The sequence below is a fragment of the Tachypleus tridentatus genome, chromosome 3 (genome assembly GCF_004210375.1).
Source record: "Tachypleus tridentatus isolate NWPU-2018 chromosome 3, ASM421037v1, whole genome shotgun sequence".
In the NCBI taxonomy this organism is placed as follows: domain Eukaryota; kingdom Metazoa; phylum Arthropoda; class Merostomata; order Xiphosura; family Limulidae; genus Tachypleus; species Tachypleus tridentatus.
The window spans coordinates 77554107-77567987 of NC_134827.1; the positions used below are offsets into that span (position 1 = coordinate 77554107).

Consider the following 13881-nt stretch of genomic DNA (forward strand, 5'->3'; position numbering starts at 1 on the left):
ATCTGAACTTTGTGAAATGGGTTTTAAGTTGACTTGATATAGTTAACTGTAGAACATGTGAACATTGTGAATTGGGTTTTATGTTGAATTGATGTAATTAAATGTAAGGCATGATAACGTTGTGAACTGGGTTTTATGTTGACTTGATGTAGTTAATTGTAGGACATGTAAACGTTGTGAACTGGGTTTTATGTTGACTTGATGTAGTTAATTGTAGGACATGTGAACGTTGTGAACTGAGGTTTATGTTGAATTGATGTAGTTAATTGTAGGTCATCTGGACTTTGTTAACTGGGTTTTATGTTGACTTGATGTAGTTAACTGTAGGACATGAGAATGTTGTGAACTGAGTTTTATGTTGACATGATGTAGTTAGTTGTAGGACATTCGAATGTTGTAAACTCGGCTTTATGTTAATATGAGGTAGTTAATTGTAAGACATGTGAACATTGTGAATTGGGTTTTATGTTGAATTGATGTAATTAACTGTAAAGCATGATAACGTTGTGAACTGGGTTTTATGTTTACTTGATGTAGTTAATTTAGGACATGTAAACGTTGTGAACTGGGTTTTATGTTGACTTGATGTAGTTAATTGTAGGACATGTGAACGTTGTGAACTGGGTTTTATGTTGACTTGATGTAGTTAATTGTAGGACATGTGAACGTTGTGAACTGGGTTTTATATTGACTTGATGTAGTTAATTGTAGGATATGTGAATGTTGTGAACTGGGTTTTATGTTGAATTAATGTAGTTAATTGTAGGTCATCTGAACTTTGTGAACTGGGTTTTATGTTGAATTGATGTAATTAACTGCAAAGCATGATAACGTTGTGAACTGGGTTTTATGTTGACTTGATATAGTTATTTGTAGGACATGTGAACGTTGTGAACTGGGTTTTATGTTGAATTGATGTAGTTAATTGTATGGCATCTGAACTTTGTGAATTGGGTATAATGTTGACTTGATATAGTTAACTGTAGAACATGTGAACATTGTGAATTGGGTTTTATGTTGAATTGATGTAATTAAATGTAAGGCATGATAACGTTGTGAACTGGGTTTTATGTTGACTTGATGTAGTTAATTGTAGGACATGTGAACGTTGTGAACTGAAATTTATGTTGAATTGATGTAGTTAATTGTAGGTCATCTGAACTTTGTGAACTGGGTTTTATGTTGACTTGATGTAGTTAACTGTAGGACATGAGAATGTTGTGAACTGGGTTTTATGTTGACATGATGTAGTTAGTTGTAGGACATTCGAATGTTGTAAACTCGGCTTTATGTTAATATGAGGTAGTTAATTGTAAGACATGTGAACATTGTGAATTGGGTTTTATGTTGAATTGATGTAATTAACTGTAAAGCATGATAACGTTGTGAACTGGGTTTTATGTTTACTTGATGTAGTTAATTTAGGACATGTGAACGTTGTGAACTGGGTTTTATGTTGACTTGATGTAGTTAATTGTAGGACATGTGAACGTTGTGAACTGGGTTTTATGTTGACTTGATGTAGTTAATTGTAGGACATGTGAACGTTGTAAACTGGGTTTTATGTTGACTTGATGTAGTTAATTGTAGGACATGTGAACGTTGTGAACTGTGTTTTATATTGACTTGATGTAGTTAATTGTAGGATATGTGAATGTTGTGAACTGGGTTTTATGTTGAATTAATGTAGTTAATTGTAGGACATCTGAACTTTGTGAACTGGGTTTTATGTTGAATTGATGTAATTAACTGCAAAGCATGATAACGTTGTGAACTGGGTTTTATGTTGATTTGATGTAGTTATTTGTAGGACATGTGAACGTTGTGAACTGGGTTTTATGTTGACTTGATGTAGTTAATTGTAGGACATGTGAACGTTGTGAACTGGGTTTTATGTTGACTTGATGTAGTTAATTGTAGGACATGTGAATGTTGTGAACTGGGTTTTATGTTGAATTGATGTAGTTAATTGTAGGGCATCTAAACTTTGTGAACTGGGTTTTATGTTGAATTGATGTAATTAACTGCAAAGCATGATAACGTTGTGAACTGGGTTTTATGTTGACTTGATGTAGTTAATTGTAGGACATCTGAACTTTGTGAACTGGGTTTTATGGTGACTTGATGTAGTTAACTACATAAGGATAAAGGAATAAAGAGTGTAGCCCACATATTCAGTTATGTCGAGAAAACCCACTTCTAGAAAAATATATATGTAAAAACGTCTCGTGTGGGTTGAGAACATATTTTATGTAGAGGTGCGAACAACGTTTCGACCTTCTTCGGTCATCGATGACCGAAAATCATCGTAATAAATCGTAATAAAAACTACACACATTCATATATGTATTCCTCCGTGAATGTTATCAGCTTTAAATAGCTTAATCGTTTTATAATATTTAGTACACAACTCACCGAATTTTAGTGTTATACGCCTTCAGATTTAGCGCTGACCCTTTCAGCACTTTTAAGAGTAGCATATATTAGTTATTGTGTAGATTTTCGCCCTCTAGTTGTCAATTTAGAAACATAAAATATTAGCATAATGATTTTTTTGTTTGTTTTTCTAAGTTTCGTTATTTATGTGTCTGAAAGTTATGTAAAAAGAAGTAATAAAATAAAGATAATTCTTTATTTCAATATCTGTAGTGAAAATGGTCCGGAAAGGCTATAAATTCGCTCAAAACACTGGAAATGTCTAATGCTTTCCAATAGGCCCGACATGGCCAAGTGGTTAAGGCCTTCAGCTCGTAATCTGAGAGTCGTGGTTTCGAATCCCCGTCACCCCAAACATACTCACCCTTTTAGCCGTGGAGGTGTTATAATGTTACAGTCAATCCCACTATTCGTTGGTAAAAGAGTAGTCCAGAAGTTAGCGGTGGATGGTGGTGACTAGCTGCCTTCCCCCTAGTCTTACACCGCTAAATTAGGGACGGCTAGTGCAGATAGACAGATAGCCCTCGTGTAGCTTTGCGCGAAATTCAAAAACAAAGAAACAAACCTTCCAGTAAAAAGAAAAGAAATGCATCAAATTTTGGAAGGTAAAACACTGTTTTACTCATAAAACAACGATTTTTAAATTAAGGACAAAAAGAAAAAACGAATAAAATATTAGGTGCGTTTTTATACAAAACTGAATGGATTTCATATGTTTATTTTCTACTATCAATATAATGTACTATAACTGGTTAAAGAAATTTAAACGTATCATGCACCTATTATTAGAGAAGATGTAATACAGTTAAAGAAGAGTGAGCTTTGTTTATTGTTTACTATTCATTTTCCGTTTTATAACTAACAGACAAAGATCGGACTTACTTTAATGTTATATAACCTAATCTCTTCAATTATCCCATTACATATGAATTATTGTTTATGATTAAACACAAATATACACAATGGGTTATCTGTGTTCTGCCCATTACGGGTATCGAAACCCGATTTTAGCGTTGTGAGTCCACAGACTTACCGCTGTGCTCCTGGGTGGCCTATGTAGATATATATATATTCTTTACATTTTCTCATGTAAAAGTAAAACCATCTTTAGTTAATCTTAAGTTTCTGTAGTCGATGTTAACTATATTATTATATTAGAAGGTATATTCTACGCCTGTGTTTATCGCTGTTGAAAGAAATCACGCTAACAGAGCCTTGTTGCTTCCAAAAACCTTCAATGATATATTCCTAAAGAAATTTTTATTCTATTTTTAATTTTCTATTATTTCAATAAGTGTTTTGTTTTGTTGTTGTTTTGACGAATGCCAGTTTCATTGGGACTAGGCTTAAGAACTCTGTAGAATTATCACACTGTTGCTATAAGTGACCATTGGGTCAGTATACAGAATTACTATACTTTAGCTGTAAGTGACCAGTGGGTAAGTATACAGAATTACCACGCGTTAGCTGTAAGAGACCAGTGGGTCAGTATACAGAATTACCACGCGTTAGTTGTAAGAGACCAGTGGGTCAGTATACAGAATTACCACGCGTTAGCTATAAGTGACCAGTGGGTCAGTATACAGAATTACCACGCGTTAGCTGTAAGTGACCAGTGGGTCAGTATACAGAATTACCACACGTTAGCTGTAAATGACTAGTGGATTAGTACAGGTGGTGAACATGGCTGCCGAATGGTTCCAGTTTTTGACGCTATCAAATGTAGTTCAAGAACTATTTCTAGGTTGTCGTTAATTTACCTACCCTTAATCCCTATATTTGTTTGACAATTATTATCTGCCAGGGTTTTTTCCAATTATCGGTTTTATTTCTTCACACCTAATTATTTGCAACGAACGTCACAGGTCATCAGTATGAATATCCTGAAATGGAAGTAAACGTATAATATCACACAATTACAAGTGTCTGTATATCACAGGTCGTAACTTCAGTATCAATAACCTGAAATGGAGCTAAACCTATAGTATTTCCTGTTAGTTTTATTGCACCGATAAGATATCTTAATAAGACTTCGTAAATCTGTGTGACAGTCCTATTATAAATCTTATTATTCCTAGTTCTTAAGAAACTTTGTAGTTGTTTTAAAAGCAATGAAAGGTTTTGTTGTATGTATCTTTATTTTTTTTAGATGGATCTGGACATTCCAGGAGTAATGAATCCAGTTCCTCCTTAAGCCTAAAGCCCAAGGGATCACTTCGGTAAGATAAATAAAGTATAAAACTTGAAATATCATTTCATTATCAATTGATCAAAGTTTCTTCTCTCAAAGTGTGGGCAAAAGTAAGCAATTTGACTGGTAACACGTGATTATAAAGAAAATTTTCTTTGCTGTTTCCATATGAAACTGTAATTTAACAGCTGACTTTATTCACTCAGCTATTATTATTCTATTATGACCCTAATATCATTTTGTAGATTACTCAACTCCATATCACGTGTTGATGAAACAAGCCAATCAATAATTAGTGTGAATATATTGTAGAAAGCAATGGCGCTTAGCCTAGTTTCATGTGACCCGAATAACTTGTTTTTTTATTTAACTATGGCCTGACGTAGGCTGGTAGTTAGGGCATTCGACTCGCAAGCCACATTTCGGGGGTTCGAATCCCATCACTCAACCTGCTTTCTCTTTCAGCCGTAAGGGTTGTGGGCGCATTATAATGTGGTGGGCTCTTCTTTACCAACGAAAAGTGTGATTGACCAAGAGTTGACGTCGTTTACTACTTTCCTTCCTTCTCATTTCAGAATTAGTGGTTGCTAGCGCAGACAGCTCTCAGCCAGCTTTGCGCGAAATCCAACAAGCTCCTTTGTACTAGGTGGCTGAGCTATAGCTACCGATTACGTAAACTTAATATAGCTAGGTCGCGATAGGTGGCGCTGCTGGATTGGCCTGTCTTTCGAATCCTGTTTGTATCAATAACAATTATGATAAATTTGGATGTGAAGGCAGAATCCAATGAACATTTGTAGTCCAATTGTTTAATCCTTTTTCTTAATAACTTGTACAAAAGTAATTTTTTCAGGTAAGGTTATTTTAAGAGAGAGAGAGAGAGAAAGGAAAGAAGAGAAATACTGACAGGGGATACACAGGGCAAAATGTCTCCCGGGATCGCATAACTATTATCAAAGTCGTGTTGTACGTGGTCGCGTGATGCTCCATGAAGTTTCAATAAGATGAAGATTCTATACAGAAACAAAAATAGTTCACCAGAGGACGCATTGTAGTACTGATTACGGTGCAACATTAACTTTTAACAGAAGTCATGTATTATCCATCTGTAAATCTTACAATAAACATTGTATAGTAACTTTTATAAAATCAAAAATACTTTGAGAACAATCACAATCCAATAAAAATGTTTATACTGATATTGGACCAGCATAGTCACGTGGTTAGGGTACTCAACTCATAATCTGAGGGTCGCGGGTTCGAATTCCCGTCACACCACATATACTCGTCCTTTTAGCCTAAGAGTTAGCAATGGGTAGTGATGAATAACTGCCTTCCCTCTCGTCTTACACTGCTAAATTATGGACGGCTAGTGCAGATAGCCCTCGTGTAGTTTTGCGCGAAATTCGAAAACAAACAATTCTCTGTTATTTTGAGCGATTTTCCGCTGGAACAGCGGTAAGTCTACGCATTTACAACATTAAAATCAGAGATTCGATTGCTCTCGGTGAAGACAATAGATAGCCTGATGTGGTTTTGTCATAAAAATAACACACTTTCTTCTGAGCGCGATACCTTCAATGACAACAAAAAATATATTTCAACACGCAAACTAATGTTTCTTATCATATGAAGCTTTGTTTGTCAGTTTGTTTTTGAATTTCGCGCAAATCTTTACTAATGCTATCTGCGCTAGCCATTCCCAATTTAACAGTTTAAGACCAGAGGGAAGGCAGTTAGTCATCACCACCCACTGCAAACTCTTGGGCTACTCTTTTACCAACAAATAGTGGGATTGACTGTAACATTATAACACTCCCATAGCTGAAAAGACGAGCATGTATGGTATAATATGGATTCGAACCCGCGACCCTTAGATTACGGCTCGAGTGCCTTAACTACCTGGCAATGCCGGGCCTCATACGAAACAGTCTTCAATGAAACCCCACCGGCGACGAAATGTTTGACAAAGCAAATTTCTCCTTATTAAGAACAAATTAGTTTTTATTATCTTTGTTTATTTTGCAAATGGAAATACTGATCTAAGTATTGTGTGCATTTGTACAGTATTGTAATTAATACATAAATATGGTGTAAAATAAAAGTAGAAAAATACAGTGTAATGTAACATCATAGTATGAGATCATAATATAATGTGTTGTGGAAAATCATAATGGGGTAAATCATGGTGTGAAAACAGTTGAAAATCGTGTGTTAAAAAATAAACTATTAAAAGATATCTCTTCATCTTCTAGTTTTCAAACTTTGTTAGTCATTTTTAATATTTTATCTATTAAATGTTATTTGTCGTTTCTTGAACTCTGTAATCGGTAAATATCAACAATATTTAATAATGATAAAAAAATAATTTAATTTTATGTTGTCTTTGAAGTCAAGACGAATTTTTAATTTGTTTTTCGGATATTTGTTTGTAATTAAGGAGAAAGCTACACAATGGGCTATCTGTGCTCTGCCCATTACGGGTACCTAAACCCAGATTTCAGCGTTGTAAATCCGCATAGGTACCGTTGTACCACTGGGAGCAAGAAGGATTGTTTGTTGGTTGTTTTTTTTTAATTTTGCGCAAAGCTACACGAAGGCTATCTGCGCTAGCCGCCCCTAATTGAGCAGTGTAAGACTAGAGGGAAGGCAGCTAGTCATTACCATCCGCCGCCAACTCTTGGGCTACTTTTACCAACAAATAGTGGGATTGACCGTCACATTATAACACCCACAAAGCTGAAAGAACGAGCATGTTTGGTGCGCCCGGGATTCGAACCCACGATCCTCAGATTACGAGTCGAACGTCTTAACCCACCTGTCCATGCAGGCCCCGGCAAGTAGGAAGGGAGATAGTAAGCAACATCTGACGTCAACTCTCGGGCTAATCATGTGTGAACGAATAGTTGGATTTGACCGTCATCTTTAAAATTCAGCCACACTTTATTAAATGTTTTGGAGGGTTGTTTCTGCGAGGAAATCTTATGACAAATTAAAATTGAGAAGTAAGTTGTCTTTTTGTACGAAACACATAAGTGGTAAATCTAACAAGTAAATGCTGCATCTTACAGAATATGGAAACTATAAACAGTTATACAAAATGGCAGGAATTGTTTTCTTTGTTTTTAAATGAAATGTTGTATAATCACGTATATTTATAATTTATTTCGGTGAAATTAGAACAATTAGCAATACTACACAAATATCACGCATTTTCTGAATCTTGACAACTAAAGGCACCTAGTGTAGAAATTATTAAACTACGTTTTATCTTAGTCTTTTGAAGCAGCTTGTCAAGCATATTTTGGTTTTATCCCATTCAAAAGCATTAGATGTCAGTTCTCAAGGAAACAAATTCATCGTATTGTATTTTTAAAATTACTGAAATACAATATTTTACCAACGGAAAGTATGTACGATACTTTCGTCCGTTTGTATTATTCGGTACTGTAGGTGGTAGTATTTAAGCCACATTATGTTGTCTGGTTTTCTTCTAGTGACGTAACAGACTTGAACGAAAATAAAACTACTGAAATACTTTTAATGTGTCAATAAGTTTTTGGTTTCACATTTAGAAAACTGTAATTAAAATTATAAAAGTTCTACTCCTTACACTAATCTCCTCTTCTCACTGCAGGCGATTGTTTTTCAGCCCTGGTGGTAAAAGTCATGAGTCAGAAATTACTAAAAATTTTCACCCAAAAAAGCCATCAAACTCCACCATTCTAAAGGTTAGTAGTGGTAAATAACTTCATTTTATCAGTGCTATATTATCTGATATAGTAGTCATAGACAATAAAATTGTATAATGAGAAAAGAAAAGGTTGAATTTTTTATCTCGACTAGATTGATTATTGTAGAGAATATTATGGGTTACTACTAGACGTTCGATAAGTATATATTATTATCCTATTTTTAGGCTTGGTAATCCATACGTTTATCTAAATGTCGTCACTAATTTATTATTGTTTTATTATAATTAATATTTTTAGGTGAATTTATGCTGGAGTTTAGAGGTCACTTCTTCGCGGTCATAATGATAATTCTGTGGAAACTTATTTCAACATGTAGATTATTGTGATAGTTTTATGTGAAAACGTAAATTAAAGTCTGAGACTGATGTGTTATGTTAGGTACATCTCAGCCACAAGTACTCGAGACTCCCCATGTGAATCTCACAGTAGCACAACGGACCTACAACGCCAGAAACCGGGTCTCGATACCCGTGGTTGACAGAGCAGAGATGACCCATTGTTTAGCTCTGTGCTTAACTAGAAACAAATAATGATTTTCTCTGCTTTTATCTTTTATATAAATATATTTAAGATTTATTTTTCCAGTTGTACTCTTCCGTAAAAATATGTGAAAAATATTAGTTTAATAACGTCATCCACCCCGTCATTTGTGGAGTTAATTTGTTGTTGTTGTTTGTAATTAAGCGTAAAGTTACACAATGGATTAACTGTGCTCTACCCATCACGGGTATCGAAACCTGAATTCTAGCGTTGTAAGTCCGGAGAGATACCAATGTGCCACTGGTAGGTGAGGGGCTTATAGTTAATAAACCTTTACTTGAATATAGTTATTTTAATATTACCAAAAATTTACCTAATACGATCTAACGACCTTGAAAATAACCTTGAATGTCAAATTCCAATGAAGTATCGACTCATCGTTTGTGGAGTTGATTTATGAGGGATGTGTTCTTTTAAAGATGAATTTTCAACAAATTTAATAATTGCCTTATAAACTCTACTTTGGTTAGTTATAATTCCTGTGGTTGCCATATTTTTAAACACTTTAGTTTTTGAGTAAAAAATGAAACAAATATGCGGGTCCTCAAACTCAAGTTCCTCTCGGTCGTTCGGCTGTTTCCATACACGTTTTACAACTATGACGTAATAGTTGCCACACACGCTTCGTTGCGCGCCGACCATTGTGTTCCTTTCAATGCTGGTGTTTTATGTAAATCTATCGCTGCTTTTTTCGGATTACATGCTTTGTGATACTATTTTTGTCTTGATATTGCTACATTATGTTTGTTTTATAACATGGTTTACTGCGTTGCTAATTGGTTGTCAAAACGGTTCGGCATCGGGCAAAAGCTTCTTTTCGTTTCCGTGCAAGGAGAAGGAACCGGCAGGTGGCGACAGTGGGTGCGGATGGTCAATAGGAAGAACTGGACTTCACACCATGCAAAGCTTTGTCAAGATCACTTTGAACGCTCATGTTTTGTGTCGGATCCCACTGTTTTGGATTCCATGGGTTTCAAGCCAGGCAGATTGAGACTGAAAAAACCATCGGCAGTAGACAGGATCGTCCCCATCATCTTTCCTCGTGTAGAGTTGAGGACTGATTTCAGCCTGCAGCGTACAGGTTCCACCCCCTCTGAAGCCATCACGAAAAGAACAAACTTAAAGGTATGTGTGCAGTATAAAGCGATAAACAATAACTAGTATACTATAATAATTTAAAAAGTACAAGCTTTTGAAGAATGTAACTAGACATACACATTACACATTCATGAACGTGTTTTGCATTTGTTACACCTGAAAGTCAGTGAAACCTTGATTTCCTAGTCTAGACAGTGGACAAATCTATCCCAAATAGAGTATTTTCCAAGTTTAAAAGCTGGTAGATCATTCTGTAGATGTTTTTGTATCATTTTTAAATATGGAAAAGTTTGAAGAATTCCATTTTTCAAATTTAACATTTCAAGATAAATTAACTATTCAGACTGCTACATCTAGTTTGATTTTATAGACAGAATTATGACATATAATTGAAATTCATTTTGTTCCATGTCATAAATACCCGGTACAATGATTGTGGAAGGACCGAGTATTGGTTACCATAGTCGGCAAAGTATAAACAAATAAAACCCAGTCTGTCATACAAATAATTTATAAACGCCAGACAGGTTTCGAGATGCTTAAAATTGCACGTGAAATAATACAGATCATATTTGTTGTCATGACTTAGGCTTACCATTCCTCCACTGGAGGTATGATGACTCGCAACCGGTCTGGGCGCTATCAGTATCACTCACAGTTCCACTACTCTTGCTCATGGAACTGTTCTCATCACTAGAACTTGTCAGATCTGTGTCAAAAATAACTGTTCTAGGTTCGTTCAGAGTAGGTTCGAATTGATATGGTGCTACTCGACACTGTTCAGAACACAAAGTCAAAACAGACTCCGCCTCTGTTTCTCCTTATGCACTGGCCATGTTTATTTACATTCAACGCGCTGGCGTTGGCGGTTTATTTGGCAACTATTACGTCACAGTACTTTTCCTAGCGGCAAACGTAAAAACTAAAACGTTCGGATTGCCGCTCGGAAAGAGCTCTTTCTGCACCAAGTTCTATATTTCATTTATTAGCACATATTTTTTATAAAAAATGTGAGCCTGCAAAATTAATCAGTGTGAGTAGTTCTTTTGACTGCAAAGTTTTCTTTTTTCTGTAAAGTTCACCTTTAACACACTCCATCAAAAACATTTTTATTCATCTTTTGCCTGGTTGATGGATTTATACTTATTTCTGTACAAAAATTGTGTTATTACGGATATAACACACTTGTATTATGAACGTTTAATGTGTTTATTTTTGTTGTTTTTCTGAATTTCGCGCAAAGCTACTCGAGGGCTATCTGCAAACATCAGGGAACATAGGGCCGTAATCGCTTGCGGATTCTTCAACAGGTATTTAAGTGAGTAGGTTGTTAGCGCACTGCACCGAGCCGTCCCTAATTTAGTAGTGTAAGACTAGAGGGAAGGCAACTAGTCATCACCACCCACCGCCAACTCTTGGACTACGCTTTTACCAACGAATAGTGGGATTGACTGTCACAGTATAACGCCCCCACGGCTGAAAGGGCGAACATGTTTGGTGCAACCGGGATTCGAACCCGAGACCCTCGGATTACGCGTTTCATGTGTATCAGGTCTCTGATCAGGTGCTTTTATTCTGACGATAATTTAGTAATGACTGAAGACCACTTAACAATATTAAAACATTCTCTAGTTAATACATACAAACAAAAACAGCGACTTTTTCTTATACAAGTGGCGCAACCCTGTGATGAAACTCTGAATCTCGGAATGTGTGTGAGTTTTGTTTTAGCAAAGTCACATCAGGCTATCAGATGAGTCCACCAAGAGAAATCGAACCCCTGATTTTAGCATTGTAAGTCTGTAGACTTACCACTGTACTACCGGGGGACCTGAATCTCAGAATTGGTGTACTGTGTGATGTCTTTAAAGCCGTTGTTGCGTTACAAGAGTTACAGTTAAACCCTTAACGTAGCTTGTGGGAGGTAGGGTGCTGCAGCTAGCAGATATCTTTAGTAACTTTGCTATACATACAAAATACAATTTGTTTAGCCCCAACTCCTGACCTGAGTACCATATAAATACATATTATAATCTAACAAACTTTAGAAATAAGCTAGGCTTATTTTATCTTTTTATTTGCATCGTATTGCATCTGTTGAAATTAAACATGACACTATTTTCCATTTCAAACATAAATGTTAATTATCTGCAGTACGTCTGTGGATTTTCAGCGCAGGTATGCGAGTGTCGATACCAGTCGTGGACAGAGAACAGATAGCCCATTGTGTAGCTTTGTGCTTGACTTCGAAACAACAATAAATTGTTTATTTAAATATTAGAAGATAGCTTCATGGATAGGCAAATACAGATTTCAATGAATGGCATAAAAGCCTAATTTTCATTGGTAAATTTTTCCTTGTGTTCAAAATTAAGTCTCAATCTTTACCGTTTATTAACAGAAATACCAACAAAATGTCATTAGTTTTTTTCATGACGTGTTACCAACATTATAGTTAGTTTGTACTGAAATGTAAAGATACACAGAAAAAATCTCCTCCTCTATTAATAAAATCTGCTCAGGATTTGGTCGAATAATATTTAAACATAATTTTTAAAATTTTTAACTTTTTGACATAAGTATTTTACTCTCTTCGCTCCCTCTGGTTTCTCCATACTTAGTAAAATAAAACCAAACAAGTTTTTTCTTTTCTAGCCAAGCCATAACGGCTCACATAATGGCTCTGAGTTTTTTTTGTTTGCGTGTTGTTGTTTTTTTTATTTCAAGTACAAAAATTTAGCTTGTAGCACAGATTTAAAAGATTTGAGATTTAATTACAGCTGCAGCTAATAAGGATTCTCTCTCGTTTTAATTACACACTTTTAGCTCTGTAAATTTACAGCGCTAAAAACAGGGTTTCGAAACTCTTGGTGCGGTCATCATAGATGGCCCATTGTATAGCTTAACTGCAGTCGAAGAAAGGTACTTATAGCTCCATCTCTTGACCGATTTAAGAGCTAATTACAGACGCACCTGTTCAGGATTCCCTCTTGTTCCTGAAAAATCAATCTATTATCAGTGAAATTATTCTGGTAAAATTTTGTATTTTAATTGTCGATTGCTTGATGCCTACTTGTTTGCTTTTTAGGGCAAAGCCATGTTGGGCTATATGCTGTGTCTAACGTAGGGAATCAAACTATGGATTTTAGCTTTCCAAGTCCGTAATCTTAGTGCTTTATTTGATGGAAAAAAACAAATATTAAGACACTAATTATTGCTAAACAGAATTTCTTACAGCTAATCAGCACAACTACTTATTGTTAAACTGAGACCCTTTATATCTGTGGACACTGTCACAAAACTAGAGCCCCTTCTAGTTGTGGACACTACTTGTCGCTAAACCAGTTTTTAAACCTTTAAATTACCGAGTAGTGGAGATTAGACGGGGTATCTATTTGGACTCCATCTAGTATGTAAACACGTTTCAAAAAACTTAGAGGGTGATAAGTCACCAACGCTAAAAATCAAATATCGTAAATTCTGTGATTAATCTCGCTAGTAGTTTTTCCTGTGTAACTTACGAATGGTCGAATTTTTTATCAGTTCTTTAAATCGGACATTAGCATCAAATTACTTAATATCATGTAATATGCAGATTCAACTCAAAATGTGATAAAACTTAGACCCACGGACGCAAGTTTTGAGACGATTGATCCACATTCTGAGGGCCGTGGGTTCGAATCTCCGTCACACCAAATATGTTCACCCTTTCAGCCGTGGGAGCGTTATAAAGTGGTAGCCAATCCCCATATCCATTGGAAAAAGAGTAGCCCAAGAGTTGGCAGTGGGTGGTGATGACTAGCTGCTTTCCCTCTAGTCTTACACTGCTACATTAGGGACGACTAGCGCAGATAGCCCTTG

The 13881-nt window shown here is 35.7% G+C and overlaps 1 protein-coding gene across 5 annotated transcripts in view; it reads left to right on the forward strand.

Annotated features, from left to right (window-relative positions):
* Window positions 1-13881, forward strand: part of LOC143247257 (rho guanine nucleotide exchange factor 25-like) — a 57337-nt gene that overhangs the window by 23375 nt on the left and 20081 nt on the right. Inside the window, exons 3-5 of one of the 5 annotated variants that reach the window (XM_076495000.1) lie at window positions 4586-4655; window positions 8265-8358; window positions 9755-10047. In XM_076495000.1, the coding sequence (XP_076351115.1) occupies window positions 9790-10047 (258 nt within the window). In that variant the 5' untranslated portion in view covers window positions 4586-4655; window positions 8265-8358; window positions 9755-9789. Of the gene's footprint in view, window positions 1-4585; window positions 4656-8264; window positions 8359-8392; window positions 10048-13881 lie in introns of those variants that run through there. The other 4 variants (XM_076494999.1, XM_076495001.1, XM_076494998.1 and 1 more) reach the window with 4 other exon arrangements.